The 20,209-nt window shown below is 47.5% G+C and overlaps 2 protein-coding genes across 9 annotated transcripts; one reads left to right on the top strand and one right to left on the bottom strand.

Moving 5' to 3' along the window:
- Window positions 1–3,460: 3,460 nt before the first annotated feature.
- On the bottom strand, window positions 3,461–7,582 carry LOC134557849 (chemokine-like factor). 4 transcript variants are annotated; one of them, XR_010082206.1, is made up of 4 exons: window positions 7,409–7,582; window positions 7,089–7,333; window positions 6,107–6,202; window positions 3,461–4,518 (listed from the first exon to the last, which is right to left on the bottom strand). XR_010082206.1 is itself a non-coding variant. In XM_063411125.1 (4 exons), the coding sequence occupies exons 1-4, from the start codon at window positions 7,580–7,582 to the stop codon at window positions 4,000–4,002; spliced, it is 480 nt and encodes a 159-aa protein (XP_063267195.1). In that variant the 3' UTR covers window positions 3,466–3,999. The 4 variants fall into 4 exon arrangements, 2 of the variants coding, with proteins under 2 accessions (XP_063267195.1, XP_063267194.1); XR_010082207.1 differs by having other exon boundaries at window positions 3,461–4,050; XM_063411125.1 differs by having other exon boundaries at window positions 3,466–4,050; window positions 7,175–7,333.
- Window positions 7,583–7,634: 52 nt separating this feature from the next.
- On the top strand, window positions 7,635–19,545 carry LOC134557830 (thymidine kinase 2, mitochondrial-like). 5 transcript variants are annotated; one of them, XR_010082192.1, is made up of 10 exons: window positions 7,635–7,806; window positions 8,641–8,678; window positions 9,434–9,508; window positions 10,861–10,914; window positions 12,861–12,950; window positions 14,291–14,364; window positions 16,917–17,005; window positions 17,310–17,389; window positions 18,610–18,704; window positions 19,105–19,172. XR_010082192.1 is itself a non-coding variant. In XM_063411106.1 (10 exons), exons 1-10 carry the CDS (start codon window positions 7,635–7,637, stop codon window positions 19,201–19,203), a joined length of 852 nt encoding a protein of 283 aa, XP_063267176.1. In that variant the 3' UTR covers window positions 19,204–19,545. The 5 variants fall into 5 exon arrangements, 4 of the variants coding, with proteins under 4 accessions (XP_063267176.1, XP_063267179.1, XP_063267177.1 ...); XM_063411106.1 differs by having other exon boundaries at window positions 18,624–18,704; window positions 19,105–19,545; XM_063411107.1 differs by lacking the exon at window positions 7,635–7,806 and adding an exon at window positions 7,883–8,055 and having other exon boundaries at window positions 18,624–18,704; window positions 19,105–19,545.
- The last annotated feature ends 664 nt before the right edge of the window (window positions 19,546–20,209 follow it).

Here is a 20,209-nt window from a genome sequence, read left to right as displayed (position 1 = left end):
ATAGGAGATAAAATACGAGCCACATACCATTGGCAAATTGAAGGACTTGCCTTCATTCCTTGCGGTAACACCAGCCAATGGTATCTTTGGAGAGGAGCTTGTCGATTGGGGGAAGGAACTGAAAAAGCAAATCTGGGTGCATCTGCGGGATGGAGGGGAATGTTAAAGAAACAGTCTTTGATGTCGATGACAGCAAGGGGCCAATTCCTAGGGAGCATCATTGGTGATGGCATGCCTGGTTGGAGAGGGCCAAAGTCTTCAATGATATCATTAACTTTCCGGAGATCTTGTAAAAGTCTCCATTTGTCTTTTCCAGGCTTTTTAATAACAAAAACTGGGGTATTCCAGGGGCTGTTAGACGGTGTAATGTGGCCTTTAGCAAGCAGCTCATCGACCAACAGTCTCAAGGCGCGCAATTTTTCTTCTGAAAGGGGCCACTGATCAACCCACACGGGGTCGTCCTTTTTCCATGTGAGCTGCAGGATGTTACAAGCGCGCTCATCAGTGGCCCCAACTAAAAATCCCTGCAGTTAATCTGCAGTGATGCGCCCCATTGGGATAAGACATCCCGTCCCCACAAGGTGATTGGTGCTCTGACTACAAAGGGTCTGATAGTTGCGACCTTGCCTTCTGGCCCACTTACCACCACATTTCGTTTGGAGCGCCATGAGGTTGCAACGCCCCCAATACCTGAGATCATGCCTGCAACAGGCTCAAGCTCCCAGTCGGCAGGCCATTCTGATCTTGCGATGATGGTCACGTCTGCCCCCGTGTCCGCCATCCCGGGTCTTTTTACCTTCTCACCTTTGGAAAACAATGTACATTTGATGATAGGTTTATTTGCCCCAATGACTTTCACCCAAAAGGCGGTAGGATTTACTGGAACCACATCAGGGAGGTTTCGGGGAAGTAAAAATGCTTGAGCCAAGGGGACTCCAGCGGGTAAAAAATAAGGATAGTCCAAACATAAAATTGAAATAAAAATCTCCTCTCCGGGCTCTAATGTCTGTACCTCTGGGATAACTGCAATCTCTGGCGGTTTGTGCATAGGGTCTCCGATAATTAAAATGTCCCAAGGGCCGTTAAGTGGTGCCCGTTTCCCAGTTGCAATTTTAAAAACAGAGTCATTTTCAAGTTGTATCGAAAGGTCACTCACCAGCTCCCGTCTGGTCCCCACCTGTACCGTGGCATAAACTGATTCTTCTTCATCTCCGCTGGTACCTTTTCCTCGGGGGTCTGTGGCCCGTGGGGGAACTGGTCGGAGTCTGTGTGTCCAGGGACGCGAGCGGCATGATGAGGACGAGACGGCTGGGAATTTGGTGTCTTCGCGCGGCGCCGGTCCGCGCTCAGCCGGGAGTTTCCCGGCTGCCAAGTTCTCCTAGGGTTGCTGCGCAACCAATTATGGTCTTTTGTATGGTCTAGCACCATGTGCTTTTCCGGACAGTCCTTTATAAAATGTCCAATATTTCCACAATTAAAACATCTGGAGTTTTCTTTTGACGATACCACGGCAAAAGCTCCAGAGACACCTTGTGCAATTCCCTGTGCAACTGCTTGGGCCACTGTGTTCTCGGTGGAGTTATGTTTGACACAGGCTTCTATCATTTGATCCACAGTTGGGGGTGGATCAAGGGGCAAGGATCTAAGTACCACTTTGGTGCTTGAATTAGCATTAATCATTGCTAATTTAGTTAGCATTTCTTTTTGCACCTCTTTGCTCTCAAGCTGTTTTTCTAAAGCAATTTTTAATCTGTCTATGAATTTTATAAATGATTCTTCCGGACCTTGCATGATATGTGTGAAGCTCTGTGTTGGAATTGAATCATCAGGGGTAAGCAAGAGTGCTGATTTAGCGGCCATTGTGATGTCAAGCAGTGCAGTCTCTGGGATATTGGTCTGGTCTTGTGGCTTAAAGAAGTTCCCTTCGCCAGCAATCTGCTCTAAATTTAATTGAGGTTTGTTTGGATCGTTTTGATATGTAGTGACCAATGTTCCTAATTGCCGTTTCCAATTTCTTTCCCATAACATGTACTCCGCTGGGGAGAGCAGACATCCCATAATATTCTTAATGTCATGGGGTATTAATGTGTGAGCGGCGAAGGTAGCTTCCAATAAGTTTTTAAAATAGTGGGACCCTCTGCCATGTTCCTTGGCAGCCTTGCACAGTTCCTTTAATTGATTATATGGTAAGGGCTCCCAGGTAACAGTCCTCCCAGAACGCCTGCTAGTTTTGACAGTGATAGGAAAGGCTGATATCTTATTTACCATTGCCCAGTCCCCTTCTTTTGCTGCGTCCCCTCGTGTTTTAGCCCAGTGGTCTTCGTAATCTGAAAGTGAAGACTCACTGCTTTCATCGTCAGATGTTGGGGGCTTAAAACGCAGGTTTGTTTTGTTGCTGTGTGCCGGAGGTGTGTGATGTGGGGTTGCAATGGGAGCCAAGATGGCTTCCTTCCGGCTGCCTGGACCCCCACTTCCGGAAGTGGAGGGGTACACAGGGGAGGGGTTTTGTGGAAAGGGGCAGGTGTCTGGGGTGGAGCCAGTGTTAGGGGTGTTACTTGTGTTGGGGGTGTGGTCAGGGGCGGGGCCCGCGACGGGATTGGTGACCTCGCCGCAAGAGATGGGGATAGTTTTTATTTCGGGGGAGGGGCCCGACGCAACCACACCAATCGAAGCGCAAGGAGAGTGGCAAGAGGGTGATGTAATTGTGTGGTGGCCATTTTGTGTGGATAGGGTGGGTAAACTTGGATCGTGAGGGGCAAAATGGCGGGGCTGGCCACGTTGCCGGCGCCATTTTGAGAACCGGGGAAAAGAGAACTACAAACTGGGGGGGAAGGAAAACTGGGATAGAGGGATGTGGAAACCGGGTTGAGGAAAGGATCCAAGACAGTGTGGCCAGCACTGTCCTGGCAGGGGTAGAAAGGAGGTCGGGAGGGGTCCGGGGGTCGGTAGCACCCCGGTGCGTCACCGCGCATAACGCCTGCTGACCTACTCTCAGGAAGGGAAGGGGGTTTTGGATCACAAGGAGGGGAACAGGGGGAAGGGGTTTTCAACTGGGGCCCACCCCCATCCCTCTTATCACAACTTCCCTTAGTTTCCCCTGCTTTAATAATTAACTTAAATAAAGGAAAAAATTCTGCAACTGAAAGGTCCCTGTCTAATTGAGCTACATTTAACTTTTTTCCCACCTTATCCCAGAAAGAATCAACAAAAACAAGGTCTAAAGGAGTATTAGGGAACGACTTGAAAATCCAATGAACAAAACATTTTAAAAGACTGGAACTAAACTTAAACTTTCCCGCAACAAGGGATTGTTTAACTTGGAGATAAAACTCCCGCTCAGATGGAGAGAGTGATGGGCGGCTGATATTGTTGCCCATCCTCCTTTCTGTGTCCCACCCACGGAGAAAATGAAAAACTGAAGAAAAAGACCCCTTATGTTAACAACTCACTGTCTCTCTTCACCCGACGGCGTTGGTCAACAAAAGCTCGGTGGGTGGTGACCGCCTGGACCGATCGGCTGCCGTCTGCTGGTGCTGGCAGGTCCCGGTCGGTGCCTCTCCGGTAGCCTCTGCTAGAACGCAGAGGTGTCCCTTCGAGGAAGTGGCAACCCGAGGTTGTACGAACCAGTGGCCGAAACCAGCTGGACACAACTTGCCGCAGGGTGGCCGGAGCCGGTCCCTGTTCGGGCGCCACTTGACGCGGCTAGAGGGTGTGTGGCCGAAGCCCACTGACCACCCGAGGACTCCACTCTGTGGAGTCTTCGGCGGGCCGCGTCCTTCTGTGGCAAGTTGTCTTTAAAAAGACACTCTCAGCCTCAGAGGCACAGGCTCGCAGCAGTGATTTAGCTCTTTTGTGAGAGGGTCGCCTAGGCAACCCCAGCAGCTCTGTGCCAGCAGAGGGAGAGGGAGCTGGTGAGCTGGCAAGCAGCTTTGCCTACAGGTTCAGAGCCCAGGCGGCGCAGAAAGGAGAGGCGGGAGCCAGGAGATCTCCGGAGCTTCTTTATTCGGAGGCAGGAACCGGCGACATCCGAAGCCCGAAGACCCCGAGAGTCTAAAACAGTGGGCTTTTATGGGGTTGGAAAGGGGTGTGGTTTTCTTTTAGGGCCAATCACAGGGCGGATTGAGAAGTTATCCAATCAGGGAGAGGATTGAAAAGTTCACCAATCAGGGGGCGAGGTTGGGGAACTCTCCAATCACCGAGGGGATTGTGAAACGGCCAATCAGGGGAAGGATCAAGAATGAACCAATCTCTGTCCGAGAACAGGGTGAACTAACTTTTGAACCAATGGCTGTGGGACAGAAACTTTGGACCAATGGGGGAACACTGCCTAACTTTTGGCCAATGGGAGAGGGGAGAACAACTAACTTTCTAAGTAACGGGGAAAACAGTTAAATTGATGGGAGAACTTGCTTTGTGGGATTGTTACAACACACTCTCCCTCCAACGGAGAGTGTCGCTCTCCTCTTGGGCTTCCCCACCTCCCACAAGGCAGAGAGCAACCAATATAAGACTCAACACCTATAAAAATTATCATAAAATTAGTTCCCCCAATAAATCTTGAGCTTTTACTGTAGTGACTCATCAAGGTAGCAGTAAATACATCTTCCTAACTTTGTTCTGGGCTTGAAAACGTGTGTGATTTGAGACAGCTGATAAATCAAATAACACCCATATTTACATCCCATCAGCCTTTCAGAGAGCCTGCTCTGTTTGATGTTTGTGTCAGGCCTTGGAGATAGTGTGGTGCTCTCCTTGAAAGCTAAGCTAATGCTGCATTATGCCAGACAATGCTTTTATCCTTCATGAAATCCCCTCTGTCCCTTTAAGGATTGCTTATTAATGGGACTGGCCCTGAAAAAAGTCAAGGGGAAAAGTCAGTCTTTGTGGAAACAAGCCCAGCAGGAAAATGCTCTTCTCCTCTGAAAGGGAAACATTCTCCAAACTGAATAAAATGCACTAAACTATTCAGAAAATAGACCACCTCAGGCAGGTAACTGGAAAAATGTGTTTGCAGAAGAGCCACTGAGTTAACTCACTCAGTTCCTGCCCTTCAGCCCCACCCCACATGCACACAGGGTTTTTTTCTGAAAGCACTGAATTATCTGATCAGGGGAGTTATTTTCAGGAGAGCTCTTGGGAGAGGACAGCTCAAGGCAGTTTGTGCCTCAGGAGAACTGGCTGGGGGTGATTCTGTCCCTCCCAGCACTGGAGATGTCCCATGTTCCACCCAAACTTGTGTTCCCAGCTACCTGCTCAGTCTCCTGCTCCCACCTTTAATTTCTGTGAACTTCACAACTGAGAATATAAATTCTATTCCAGCACAGTCAATCTATCACAAAGTCTCCTTTTTAGGATGCTGTTGCCAATGAAGCCATCAACTTTCCCCCCCACCATCTCCTAAGCTCAGTTTGAAAGACCTCTGTTGTAGGTTTGAGGTTTCTTTTGGTTTCTTGTCACATTTCAGCTTGTACTGTATCTTGTACTTCTAGAGACTTTTAAAACTGAGGGGTTTTCTTCCCCTCCTAGCTGTTTATTAAGGTTAATTACATTAGTTGCCATTTGAATTAAAAATATCAGTTACACAAACTATTAATTTGGTTAAATCTTAAGAAGATGAATTCTTACAATCACAGTATGAACAAAACCCCTGTTCAACTGACATAATTCCTCAGTTTGTGTCAGAAACAAGAATGCACATGCCAGGAGGGAAGTACCAGCGTGTCTGTTAAAAAGCTTCAACTCTTTTTAGCAGGACTGTTGTAATTTTTTCTCAAATAGCCAAACTGGATAGTTCTAAAAGAGCTAGGGATTCCCCCACCTGGGATTTCAAGCTATGGGAGCAAATGTAGATTACTTAAAAACACTAGACATTTTGAATGTTTCAGTACTTCTCTGCAGCAATTCCTAATTCTTGTCATCTTTAAATTAATAGTCATGGGAGGATTATTTTCTTTTTGTGAGATACACTTGAATATACCTTGTTTGCTACTGCTGAATGTTCTTCCAAGACAGTTGTTTGCATGGTCCTTCCACAATGTCAGTGTACCAAGAGGTTCAAATCACTGCACTTTAAGAACTGAAATTCGTTAACAAGGTTCCTACTTACTCCTCCATCCATTATCCACTTGTTGGTCTTGATTTTTACTGCAGTCAAGCCCACAGGGATGAGAAACATCACTGAAGTCCCCGACATGAAAATATCCTGAAACAGGTAGTGGAAGCAAAATATTTATTTGGAAATACAGGCCTGAAGGAGAACGTGGAGAGCTCCCAACAGAGAAGGCATGGTGAAAATGGCTGGATTGCCATGAAAACAGAGTTACAGCAGTATCTGTGTGAGAGGACAGTGAGACACTGACACCCAGTGGTTTGATGGTAAAAAGAGTGTTTATAGTAAAACTTCCTCATTTTACATTTCTTCTGTTGTTTTTGCCTGATATTTTGCAACTTGGCTACACCTGATGGACCAAAGCAGCAAATACATGTACAAAAGGGAGGTAGGAGCAGAACTCGTGGGTATTTGGGTGAAAGTGTGTGACTAGTTGGTGGTGTGAAGGTGTTACACAACAAAGGCAAAGAGGCAAACAGTGCCTGTGCCGGGAGGACTGTTACCGGATCCAGCAGCCATCCAGAACTGATGGAACAGAACGCTCCGTTAGGAAAACCTGCCTCAACCTCCACAGAACACGAGGGCTTGTCTTACCTGTACAGAAACAATCACTGGGCTGGCTGACAAAGTCCCCTGGGACAGGAGATCCCTCCTGTTCACTGCCCTGCTGGCACTCACAGCCAGCAGCTGCAACAGCCAGGGGACACTGGTACCCACAGCCAGGGACATTGGTACCCACAGCCAGGGGACACTGGTAGCCACAGCCAGGGACACTGGTAGCCACAGCCAGGGGACAGCCAGGGGACATTGGTGCCCGCAGCCAGGGGACACTGGTACCCACAGCCAGGGGACACTGGTATCCACAGCCAGGGGACAGCCATATCCACAGCCAGGGGACATTGGTACCCACAGCCAGGGGACATTGGTGCCCGCAGCCAGGGGACAGCCGTACCCACAGCTATGGAACATTGGTACTCACGGCCCGAGTCCATCAATGCTCACGGCCAGGGGACATCGGTACTCACAGCCAGAGCACCCCGGTACTCGGAGCCCACGGGTACTCACAACCAGCGGCCAGTAGAGGCACCGCATCCGCGCGTCGAGCCTCAGCAGGTAGAGCAGCAGAAAGAAGACGATGATCACCGTGTCCAGGCCGGCATACGCCGCGTAGAACAGCTGCTCGCCCGCGGTCAGGAAGCAGATGAAGGCGGCCAGCGCCACCATCTGCGGGACAGGAGGGGACGGGGTCAGCGCCGGCCCGGGCCGTGCCGCGGGCCCCGGGGCCGCCCCAGGCCGTACCGTGCGGGCGATCTTCACCGCGCCCCACGCCGAGCAGGGGAAGGCCGGGTCCAGCGGCAGCCGCGTCGGGCCGGCAGCGCTGCCGGGGCGGTGCCCGGCAGGACTGGCACCCCGGGACGGCCCCTCCAGCCGGGGAGATCCCGGAGCCGATCCCGCAGGTGATCCAGGTGCCATCGCCGGCGCTGAACCAGCCCCGCCTCAGAGCGCCTCAGGGGCGGAGGAAGTGATGGGGCGGCGCCGGAAGGGCCGGAGCGGGGCGGAGCCGGGTCCGGTGCGGGTCCGGGCGGCAGCGGGATGGGCAATGTGGCGGCGGGGCGCGGCCTGGGCCTGGGGCCGGCGGGGCGCGGGCAGCGCCGTCCCCGGCCCCTCAGCGAGCGGGCCCCGCGCCGCTACCGGCCGTAAGTGCGGGGCGGAACCGCGGGGAGGGGACGGGACGGGCCCGGCGACCGCCCCTGAACCCGGCTTCGGGTCAGTGCGAGCCCTCGGGATGCGCTGGAGCGGCTTTGGGGGAGCGGGAGCGGGGTCAGACCCGAGAGCTGGATCAGACCCGAGAGCTGGATCAGACCGAGAGCTGGATCAGACCGAGAGAGGGGTCGGACCCGGGAGCGGGGTCGGACCGTGCAGCGGCTTTGAGGGAGCAGGACCGGGTCAGACCCTGGAGCGGCTTTGGGGCAACAGGAGCGAGCGGGGTCAGATTGGAGCTCTGACCGGGGGTGACCGCCGAGCCCGTCCCTGCCTTCCTGCCGTGCTTGGCTGGGTGAAGGGTCTCGTAAGCTCAGCTTGGCTTGGACAGTGTTTTTGCCCTGTTTTGAGGTGTAAGGTGCTTATTTTGGAGCTGCTCTGTAATCCTCGCTCTTACCCGCCGGACCTGTGAGGCCAGTGGGTGCTGCGCCAACTGGTCTTTCTAAAATTCATTTTTCCTCTACGCAAACCCGCTGAGGAGCAGCAGATGTAGCAAAAATGTGGTGAAAGTGTGAGCACTCAGCGTTGGACTTGGCAGCGTCAGGGACAGCGTTCAGCTTCAGCTAAATCTGTGTCAGTCGGTGCCACAATGTGTCTGTTACATGACCCAATAATTACCTAGAACCTTGAAGGTTGATCATTTAGAAAATAGTGTCATGTTAAGCCATAGGGAACCTAACAATGTCCTAGAGCATCTCACATTAAGAGGCTCAGTATAACTAAGTTCTTAAGACCACTTTGATGTTAACTGTTGTTTATTTCCATTCTAGATAAGCATCTGATTAAAAAAGATGCTAGAAAGAGAATTGTAAGTATTTGTATTTTGTTCAGAAAGCAAAATAAACAGTGCAGCCTCTTTCATTACAATTCAGTTATAATCTGAGTGTGTGTATTGGCAAGCGTAGGCCGTAGCTGTGTCACTGTAGTGGTGGGTCTGTCACTGGGTCATACTCTTGCAAGGCTTTGCTGGTCTAGTTGTGAAAATTGTAATGAAATTGTGAGAGATGTGTGCAAAAGTTGTTAGGAATAAAATTGTGAGGGCTTGTGTCAGGACAGGTGGCATTTTGGGTTCAGTGTTGCATGTGTAGCCTTGCCATTGCCTTATATAACTCTCTTGGGCTATAAATCATTTTAAGGCGGTTGAAAAAAATTCTCTTAGCTTATTTTAGTTGTTTAGGTTTCTGAAGATAAAAATGTGAGCCCACTTAAGGTTTAAGCCAGCTATACAATGGATGCTGAAATGACTACTTCAGCTGGCACTTGTTTGAAGCTGGTAGTCAGGTCTCTGAGGTGGGTGGTGGCAGAGTGAGGAGCAGCAGTGACCCACTGGAACCCCCGGGCTCCTGGGAGGGGGGAGGAAGCTGTAAGCAGGGCAGGGGCTGGCTGTGGGGGTAGCAAGGAGGGAAAAAGTGCTGCTCTGCGAGAGTCACAACATCCAAACAGATCGCCAGTGCCTTCCCATGAAATAATCCGTTCCCAGGGTAGGGAGCTGGCATGTTGGAACGGGCAGGGTGCATTTCTAACACACTGTTCACTGTTCAAAGTGACTCTGTTTTTCACCAGATCTGTATCGAGGGCAACATTGCGAGTGGAAAAACAACATGCCTGGATTATTTTGCACAAACTACCAGCACTGAGGTACTGGATGCACATTTCTTTGTCCTTATTTCCATCACTGAGCAGCTGCTTGTCTGAGATCCACCGTGTCCTTGGGTGTGTGAGGAGGGAGCAGCAGGGGGCTGCTGGGGCAGCAACCCAACTTTTTATAGGCAAATTGCAGCAGAGAAATGTAGATCACATGTGGTATGTATGTACAGGATGCCAAAATCCCAGTAAAACCCGTGAATCAGAGTTTGTACCTTTATAAAGTAACAGCAACTTGCAGAGCGTGGGCATGTTTGGGCTTGCCTGTTTGCCATTTCACGTCACTGAAATCTTAGATGGGTGTGGTAAAAGCAAAGTAAAGAATTATTATGTAAAAATACCTATGCCATGTAACAGAGATCCCAATGAATAGATGGCTTTTTTAAAAGAAGGAAAATCTGTTAGAACTGGTTCAGGAGACTTTTTAGACTGATCTGGTATTTGATTTTGTGTTGCTTAGAACCAGGTTACGGGAAGGGCAGGCTTGTTGTATTTTAAACAAAATCAAGGACAAACCTTGATTGAACAATTGTTTTTGTACAACAGTTATTAATGCTTTCCCCAACAGACCTGGCAACACATTTTGTAATAATTTTTAGGAGTCCTCCTCGAAATGCTGGGTTGCCAGATATTATTTGGTAATTTTACAGGAATTGTCCTTATGAAGTAATTAACTGTTAATCCAAAGGATAACAGACTTTAATTTGCATACCATGCAACATTTTTAAGTAGCTACTTAAATACCCTGGCTGATGAGATTCTCCTAGGCCTGACTCTACAGTATTATTGCAGATTTAGACCCTGTTTGAACCAGGCAAGTCTCTTGTGATTTTACCTATTCAGGGTAGACGCTTTTCTGATTCATTTTGTAAAAGATTTGAATACATTCTGTTTGTTAGAACACATTGTGGTAGAATGTGGTAGCACTCTGGTCCTCTTCCTTTGCTGGCAAGCGTTACTTTCTGAGAAGTTAATTTGTAAGGGGATGGGCTTGTCATTGAAATGCGAAGTACTCTGCTAAGCTGTTCTTTCCCTTACATCACATTGATTTTGACTCCAAAAAAAAAAAATTCTCTCCAGGCGTATGAGGTAGTCTAATCAGCATTTAAAAATGCTAAGAATATGTTGGGTATTGGCATTTCTCTATTTTTAGCAGTGTTCATTATTACCTTTTACGTTACAGAATTCAGTACTGTTTTTTTAAGTCTGATGAGTTTCCAATACAAGTCCTGAATACTCTGATTTACTGCTCAAGTATTCCTTAAAAATAGTTGTACACTTGTAGGGTCACATTAAGTATTTTGAATCCAAGATGCATTGAACATGGAGTTATTCTTTTTAACCAGGTTTTGAAGGAACCTTTGACCAAGTGGAGGAATGTTCGAGGTCACAATATACTGGTAAGTGGCAGAAACTATTTCTGCAGTTACAGTGGCTGTTCTTTTAGCAAGACGTGTAATGGCTTTTTATCAGCCAGCAAAACTGCTCCAAAAGGTGTGATCCAAACATTACACAGCAAAAATTAAAGCTCCACAAAGCAAAAGAGCTTCTACTGTGATTAAGACATGCATATAATAGAAGCATGGCATATAAAATGTGCTTTTGGCAAGGACTGGGTGTCCAGTGGGGTGTGAATTAAAGCAATTCCCAGGAAGGTGAGCCCTGAGTGTGGCAGTTCTTTCTAAATGTGCTTATGCCTGTTTCAAAGAAGGGCAGGATGTCACTCAAGGTGAGGGGTGGATCCGGTCAGTTAATGTTGTTTGACTGGAGTTCTTTGAATAACTCTGGTGCCCCCAACATAAGAAGGACATGGAGCTGTTGGAGCGAGTCCAGAGGAGGCCACGGAGGTGCTGAGGGGGCTGGAGCACCTCCCCTGTGGAGCCAGGCTGGGAGAGCTGGGGCTGCTCAGCCTGAGAGGGGAAGCTTGTGTGGAGACCCCAGAGCTCCTTCAGGGTCTGAGGGGCTGCAGGGAAACCAGAGAGGGACAATTCCTCAGGAACTGCAGTGACAGGACAAGGGGAAAAGGGGACAAATTGAAAGAGAAGTAGTTTAGGTTGGATGTATGGAAGAAACTCTTTCCTCTGAGGGTGGGCAGGCCCTGGCACAGGGTGCCCAGAGCAGCTGTGGCTGCCCCTGGATCCCTGGCAGTGCCCAAGGCCAGGTTGGGCACTGGGGCTGGGAGCAGCCTGGGACAGTGGGAGGTGTCCCTGCCATGGCAGAGGGTGACACTGGATGATCTTTTAAGGTCCATTCCAACCCCTTAACACTGTATGAATCTGTGATCCTGTGGCTGCTGCAGATAAGGAAAATTCAGCTCAGTGAGGCGTTGAGGGCTTCTGTTGACCTTTGGGTGGCCGAGGCTTCTTGGAACTGTTGCCCCGGGGCTGTCCCTGGGTCCCAGCTGCAGTTGCACACCAACCCTGCCGTGGTGCTGGAAGTGGTCCCTGCTGTCAGTGCTGTGCTTGGGGCTCAGCCCTCTGCACAAACCCCGTGGTGGCTGAGGAGGGATCTGCGGTCCGCCCTGTGGACACAGCCCAAGCCATACTTGCCCTGACACGTGTTAAATACCATCAGTGTTAGCACAGGCCCCCTGGAGGAGTAAATTGTCCCTCCTAGGAGTTGCTGATGCCTTTCTGATTGTTAGTAAAGGGTGGGGCACGTGTTGCACGACACCACAGCAGCCTCGGAGCACTGGGAAAGTCTGGTCTTGGCAGGGAGAAAAGGAGAAGGTCAGACCTGTGGGCTGAAGCTGTGCTGCTGGCTTAAAACTTGTCACCTCAGCCAACAGACATTGAATGATGTTTTATTTTGAGTGAGATCCTTTCTCTGCTGTGCAGGATAGATTGTTTCTTGTAAGTTCTGTGTGTGTGTGGAATTGCAGCAGTCAGAAAGTGGAACAGCTACCTGAGAGCTGCTCTGAGGATCCTTTGGGAAGAACAGCTGCCTGTTAACCTTTTCTGAGGCCCAGACCATACTTAGAACTCTGTATGATATCTGGATGCACTGGGTGTACTGAGAGTCTGTCAGTGCACAAAAATAGAGTAGTAGATAGGGGTTTTTTTCATTACTTGGTTCTGACTGTTCTATGTGCAGAGTAACTAATTCCTGCTGACTTCAACCAACCTCCCACTCAGTGTCTGTAGGGACAGGGCCATAATTGTACATTACTGTCCATTGTGGAGAGCAAATGATCACTTAATTCTAATCAAACCTGATGTCAGCTATTTTAGTGTGCTTCTTAGAGCAACGCTGTTGTAGGGCAAAAGCTTCCTAATAACCCAAACTTCCTGTTGTGCTGTTTGTCCTAACAAGTGTCCATCTGTCCTGCTTCCATCTCTGACCCCAGGGCTTAATGTACCAGGATGCATCGAGGTGGGGAATAACTCTGCAGACCTATGTCCAGCTAACCATGCTGGAGCAGCACACCAGGCCCATGGTAAGGAAACTTCTTCTTTTAATTTTAAGAGTAATTAGATGTGGTTAGGAGTGCGAAATCCTTTTAACCTTGTATTCAAGAGTTAAGGTGCTGTGTGTGTTCATTCTTTGTTCCTGCAGTGAGTAAGGATTTCTGTGGGGCAGACATTGATATGCTCAGCATGTGCTCTGGGGGTAAAACTTCTGCCTCCTGCTTGCTCACAACTTCCCCAAACTGATCCTGCTGTTTGGGCACAACTTCTGGAGCTCGGCTTGCACAAATCTCTTCCTCATTTCATGTCAGTGACTTGTCTGTGATTTCATTATTTTGAATCTTTGGCAAACACCAAGTAACCTTATGTTAGAATTCATAGTACTGCTTTGTGCTGTCTAGAACAAATTTAGCCATTGCTTCTTCTATTTATGCAAAATACTTCCACTACCGTTTTCTATTGCTTTTTCAGGTGGTTTACATCCTTTTTTTCCTTGTATTTGTTCCTTTTTTTTTTAAATTAAATTTCACATCCTGCCTTTTTTATCAAGATTTCTTCATTCTTTTCTCCTTCAAACACCTTTTGTTACATTCTATGGGGTCTTCCATTCCCTGATTACAAGACCTGGTCTTACATGCCATGCTTATATTTTACTGATTGTTCTTATGTTCTGTTTTCTAAGCTTGTGTTAGGGCAGACTTTTAGCAGTGCCAAATATGGAAGTGGCACATATAATCATTAGGGTTTTGGAAGAGGTGTTTTTCCAAGACACAGAAATCCTGTTCTGTTGGAGAGGTTCATTCAGAAATTCCTGAGGATCTCCCTGTATTTCAATTTAAGCTTTTTTTTGTCATTTGAGCCTTGCTGGAGCTATTTTTGCTTTGTTAATGTGCAGAAACCTGGGTGAGAAGTTGCTCTGCCAGGCCCAAGAGTGTCAGAGGATCTCCCTGCTCCCACATGAAGTAGTGGTGGAACACATGAAGTGCTGGCTGAGGCCAGGGCTCTGTCAGCTGCAGTTACTTATTTTTAAAGTCCTGTTTCCTTGCTTGAATGTCTGATGTCAGCCCTGTGCTGTCACCCAGCAATGCATGAGATGGAGCAGCTATTTGGGGAGCAACAGTTCCCATTATCCTGCAGATCCTAAGTGGGTTGCTGCTGTTTTGTACCCTGAGTTGGCTCCCACTTAGCTTTGAGCTGGTGTCTGAATAACAAATTAGAGTAAGATCAGGAGTCCTTGTTTGTTTTGGGGTTCCCACCCTCCAAGGAAGTTTGTTTCTCACTAGATTCTGAAAATTGTGTTTCCTATGTGCCACCTGAGTCTGCAGAGAAGCAAGCATGAAAATGTACAGGGTGAAGTTCTGTGTTGCAGATTTCCCCCATAAGGATGATGGAGCGGTCGATTCACAGTGCAAAACACGTTTTTGTGGAAAACTTGTATCGAAGGTATGGGATGTGGCTTTCTACTTTATTTTCTTGGATTAATTATTTAAAATGTATATCTAATCAAATGATAATTCCTTTGGTAGTGTGCATTTTAAGGGGCCTGTGCAATCTGCCAGTTCTGTGTTGGAGTGGCAGTGTGTTTGGTATGGGTGGTGCTGCCCACTTCCTGTAGGACTCTGGAAAACCTTTTTCAGCACTGCTCCTGAGTATTTAGAACTCAGTATTGTTTAGACACCATCTATTGAAGTGATCTGCTCTCCAGCTGAATACCCGAATCTTGCTTGACTCAAACACACGCTGAACAGGTAAAAAACCACAAGGATATAAAGAATAAGGCTGCAGGAGGGAGAGAACTGGGCTGCGTTAGCCAGCCTGGCACCCTGGATTGGCATTTCTTGCAAGCAGGGACTCAAGTCCTATGCCCTTGCACAGAATCAGGATTGACAGGATTAAAAAAGACTGCGAGCCTTGGTAGGCTGTGAGTAAAGCAAGAGCAATTACCTGCCCTAGGTATAACTCACCCACCCCAAACTAACTGCGGTAGTGCAGGAATCAGGGTTTTGTTTGGTTGTTTGGGATGCTGACCTTATGCCAGCAGTGTCTGCGACAGATGAGTTTTAGTGGGTTTTTCAGTGGCCCGGAGGGACAAACCCGGTTTGTGCCACAAGGTGTCACCCACGCTGCACGAGTGTCATCCCTCTCTGCCGCGGGACCGCCTTTGGCACTGGGGAGAGACCCACATCATTCATCCCAGTCCATACACAGTGCAAGCAGCCCAGAATAGCCTCCTTTTTAGATGCTGATTTCTTTTTAATGTAGACAAAATGCTTTGTTCCCAAAGATTTAGTTGCTATTAGGCTAAATCTGTTTGTGTCAACTCTGGGAATTAATTAAATAATAATAACATTTTTAAGGGCCTCTAAGATGTTTTGTGACCTCAGCACTTTTCAAATGTTGGAAAAAAGGCATTTGCTTTGTTTTGTTACAGCAAGCTAGAAGGCAAATGATAGTACCAACAGCAAGCCAAAAGAAAAAGATGTGTTTTAAAGGGATTATAAATAAAACAAGGAATGCTTGAGGAATGTATGAAAGTAGCTAGTTTGTGACACATTAAAAAATGAGTCAATCTGGCTGTGTTAGGTATGTTTTAAATGTGTGCACACGAGTGTGCAGGGTGTGCCGTAGGTGAGCTCTGCAGTTCAGTGTCCCTCTGAATCCATCACTAGTTATGATAGAAAATTTGCTCAGCTCGTGTTGGGCTTAGGCAGTAAAAACGTGACTTGGTAGGAGTCAAATGTGAGCAAACTTTGGAAATTTAAACATCATTTTGTGCCTTTTATATTCCCTGTATCTTTATGGACCTTGAGCCAGAGTCCTCCCAGGGAAAGCAAAGGTGTGTTGTCTGCAGGGCAGGTCAGTGCAGAATTGACTTGGAGGTATCTGTCTTTTAGGGTAAGAACAGTGGAGCTTTTTCTTATTTCCAGTTGCTTTTAACTTTCCTGTTTCCCCATGTGTCCTGGAGAAAAGTAGCACAATGAGAGTCTGGCTGATGTAGATCCCTGCTACCCAGAACTGATGTGTTGGAAGAGCAGCAGTGACCAGTGTTACCCCATTTCTGGATGGCAGATCAAGAGGGGAGGTGGTGCAAACGGGGGTTTTGCTTTTTTCCATATTTAGGGAAATGGCTTTATTACTTTTGCTCAGTTTTGCAAATGACCAAAGCAAGCTGTCAGGGGACTGGTTTAGAAATCTGTGGAATATTTTTCTTCGGTCCTATTTCAAATGGCATAACTAGTCTTAATTACTCAGCTGGAGAGCACAGGAGCCTCCCAACTCCATCTTTTTTACAATTTTTATGTTGCAGAAGCATTTAGGAAAGAGTATGGAGTATGTGTTACTGTCACCAGTTTTGAAGAGAGGATACTGTAAAATTAGTAATATTTGACAATCAGAATATGGTATTAAGTGAAAATCGATTCACTAATAAAAACATAGTATGCGATTCTTAACATGTCCTCAGTAACTCCCTTTTACTTGAGTTGCCTGATACTTTATTATTGTTGCTGAGATAACTTTGGGGTCTTTGTCTCCAACATTCTGTGCTCCGAGTTCAGAGTTCTAGTTAAACATATTGGATATTTCACTACTCTTTCCACAAATATTTCTTACAGTGGGAGTAAATTTATCTACACATTGACATTATATTTTTTGCTGCATTTCACTGTGGCTTCTGTAAGGAATTATTGGTGCTGCTCAGTAAATCCAGCCCTTCTGGTGACAGGCCCTGGGATAGATTTGAACTGATACAGAGAACCTGAGCAATAAATATCGTTGAGTACTTGAAAAAAAAAAAAAGAGAGAGAAAAGATTTGGTCTTTCTATGTTATGAACAATGGTTTGTGTGGCCTTCAATTTGGGTGGGCATAATGCTGGCCTTTTCATAAATGATGAGTAAATGGGGAGGGATTCTGGTCTGGTGAGCAAAATGAGAGTTTGGAGTTGATCTCTGCATGATGCTAAGTGAGTGATTTGTGCCTCTTGTGTTTGTTCAGGGGAAAAATGCCAGAGGTGGATTATGCTGTCCTGAGTGAATGGTTTGACTGGATCCAGAACAACATCGATGTTTCAGTGGATTTGATAGGTAACATCTTGGTGGCTCTGGAGGGCTGTGTTTGTGGGTGGGTTTCCCTTCTGGGAGAAGCAATACTTCTTGTTTCTTGGCTCATAGATAATCACATTATTCAGTATAAAAGTGGACACCATCAGACAGCTTGGGTTTGTGGGTGGTTCCTGGGCTGACTCACAGCAGTGCCAAAGGGGAGGTCTAATGGTGGTACCCAAGCCAGGATCCTTCCCTTCTGTAGTTTGTGAAGTGAGTTACTTCTTTGCTTTTAAAGAACTACTTCTTTGCTTTTAAATAACTATTAAATTTTTTATTCCGGCAGTTTATTTGCAGACATCTCCTAAAGTTTGTTATGAGAGGCTAAAGACACGATGCAGGGAAGAGGAAAAAGTCATTCCTCTGGTAAGGAGTTCCTCTGATATATGTGCTTATAATGAGCTTTGAAAATGGAATGATTCCAGTCTAAATACTAAAATTGTATCCTGAGTATACTGCCAAAATGTGGTGCAGCTGTTTCTACTGCAAAGTAAACCCTGAGTATTGAATTTTGATTTATTTAAAAAATAATGATCTGTCATGCACGCTGACTCTCCCAGGTGTTCTGTTGTAGTAGTCAGTGCACTGTAGCTGACTTGAGGTGCAGTATTAATCCTCTGGTAATCTTCTCTAAGATGTGAAAGTCAATTGCCTTTGTACCATTAAATGGCACAAAAGCACCAGGTGAAGCACGGATAGCTGGGCTTGCAGGTGCTGAGATTTCCTGGGCACTTTGTAGTCTGCTCCCTCCAGGATGTTTGTGCATGAAAAGTGTCTCTGCTGTGGCTGAAAAGAAGCAACTCCATGAGAATTGTGAGCTTGGGAATCTGCTTTGAAACAAATGGTGGTGATGGAACAGTGACTTTCTGTGCCAGTTTACAGCACGGCCCTTCATGCCACAAGGCTTCTAAAAAAGCCTGAGCAGACATAAATGCAGTTCCCTCTGCAGCTCTGGGTGGGTGGCTCAGGAGGAGCAATTGTCAGTAGAAGATCTGTGCAAAGAGCTAAATTTTGGGCCCAGTGAAATTTTGCCTGCCTTGAGAATAAATCCCCTGTGATGGATTTGAAGAGCTTTTGTGTTATTTTGCAGCTCTGCTGAAGAGGAGGGGAGCAGTTATGAAAGTGAAGTGGTCCCCATGAAGCAAAAAACCAATTGGTGGCAGGCAGAAGAGCTTTTAGAGGAAACTGAGTTACCAGAAAGTGAACTGGGAATTTCAGGGAAATGTATTGACACAGAAAGTGCCCCCCATACATATTCTTAGCAGCCTTGCCCTTTTTGTCCTTACCTTGTAGTATTTTCCTCTGTAAAAATCTTGAACCACATTTTACCTGTGGGAGAGCATCATGGTTGCTTGATCTTAAAAGGAGCTGAGAGCCCTGTGCTTCTGTGAGCTGTGTCTTTGAGGTCTTCCTGGAGTTAAACTTTGTACTGGGAATTAACATTTCTCAAAAACCTTCTGATGCTTTTTATTTTTTTGTTAGCGGAAGATATGTGTTGCAGGCTTTTATATGTGTCTCTTAACTGCTTCCCAAATGGATAAAGATTGCAATGTGTGTGTCATCCCTGGGCATTTGTGTTATTCCAGTGCCTCTTTTCTAGGAATATTTAGAGGCTATTCACGAGCTCTATGAAGAGTGGCTCATTAAACGTGCACTGTTTGAAGTTTCCTGCCCAGTACTTGTGAGTATTATTTTAATGATAACCAATTAGGCATGTGGGGGATTGTGCTTTCTGAAATAACAGGAGTGTTGTTCAGTGGTAAAAGTAAATAAATCTGCTTTTCTGATAACCTTTGGAGAAGGACAGCCTCAGACAAATGTGACAGCTGTTGGTGTAGAGCATAAAAGTGGGGTCTGCCATCTCTGCAGTGGAATTTGAGGGGCTGTTCACTGGGATGGCTTGCAGGATCAGCTGTGTAGCTTTCAGGGAATGCCAAATTCCCAGCAGAAAGCAGCTTGGGCAGATCTGTTGGAGTATCCCGGCTTGGCTGCACTGGTAGTCCTGTTCTGTACTGTTCTGCTCAAGAGAAACCAAGTTCTGTGGTGTCAGTTATTTCCAGTGTTTCCATCTTCTTTCCAAGGTCATTGGAGCTGACCATGACGTGCAGAAAATGATTGAGAAGTACGAAGAAAACCGGGACCAAATACTGAACCCACCGAACAGACAACACCATTTATAAAGCCCGTGGCTGTTGTATCAGAAATCATCTACTGAAGTCTGAGTTAGTATTTTTAGTATTTAAATATAATGGCTATTGTTTTTGCACTATGCTTTGTAGAATGCTATGGACTTACAGCTCTGAAATGATCAGATGCCAATCAGGAACAGAACATGAGCCAGTTCTCTTTGTGTTTTTAGGTTTTCCATCAGTTTTACTGTGTCAGTTTTGTTCAGCTGAAATACGGCTGTTTCCCTCATTTCCCACTTCGCTGCTGCTTCCCAGAAGTAACTTTAATGTCTTCTTTTTTTCCCTAAAGACAACTGTTTTTGTAATTTGAAATAAAGGGTTTATTACAATGGCCTCTGAGGAGGGTACCTGAGGTTTCTCTGAGTGGGGTGAACGGGGTACCCAGCCCCGAGTGGCCGCTGTGTGCAGGGGGAGGTTGGTTTGACAGAGCTGCCAGCCCGGCCCTGGAGCCCAGCAGATCACCCTGAGTGTGAGCACACGGCACGGGCGGGACAACCGCAGGACAGCCACAGGATCAGCCCCAGCCAGGCTGGGTTAGGAGGGGCAGGTCCTCCCTGGAATTCACAGAGCCTTTGGGCCCCTCTCCCCTGGCATCTCCTGGAGAAGCTGCAGCCCCAGCTTGGCCAGGGCTGTCCTTGGCTGGGATGGGAGCTGGCTGAGGGCCGGGCCCAGAATGGTGGGAATGGGATCCCCCTGGTGGGAATGGGGTCCCTTGCTGGGACCAGGGCTGCTCCACACCTCTCCTGACGGTGTGGAGGAGGGCACTGAGTTTACCCCCGGCTAACTGGGGTGATACCCACTGCCTGGAATGGGATCTGGAGGGCGGGAAGGCCCTGCTGAGGGCCCTGGCCAGGCTGGGTGATGTGCCAAGGCCACTGCCACGAGGTCCAGCGGGGTCAAGGGCCAGGTCCTGCACTTCAGCCACAATGACCCCCTGCAGCTGCAGGGGGATGTCTGGACGTGACACTCAGTGCTCTGGGTGGGTGACAGAGTGGTT

Source organism: Prinia subflava, chromosome 13 (genome assembly GCF_021018805.1).
Source record: "Prinia subflava isolate CZ2003 ecotype Zambia chromosome 13, Cam_Psub_1.2, whole genome shotgun sequence".
Lineage (NCBI taxonomy): Eukaryota > Metazoa > Chordata > Aves > Passeriformes > Cisticolidae > Prinia > Prinia subflava.
The sequence above is the reverse complement of the archived record's forward strand: the minus strand, read 5'-3'. Positions and strand labels throughout refer to the sequence as shown.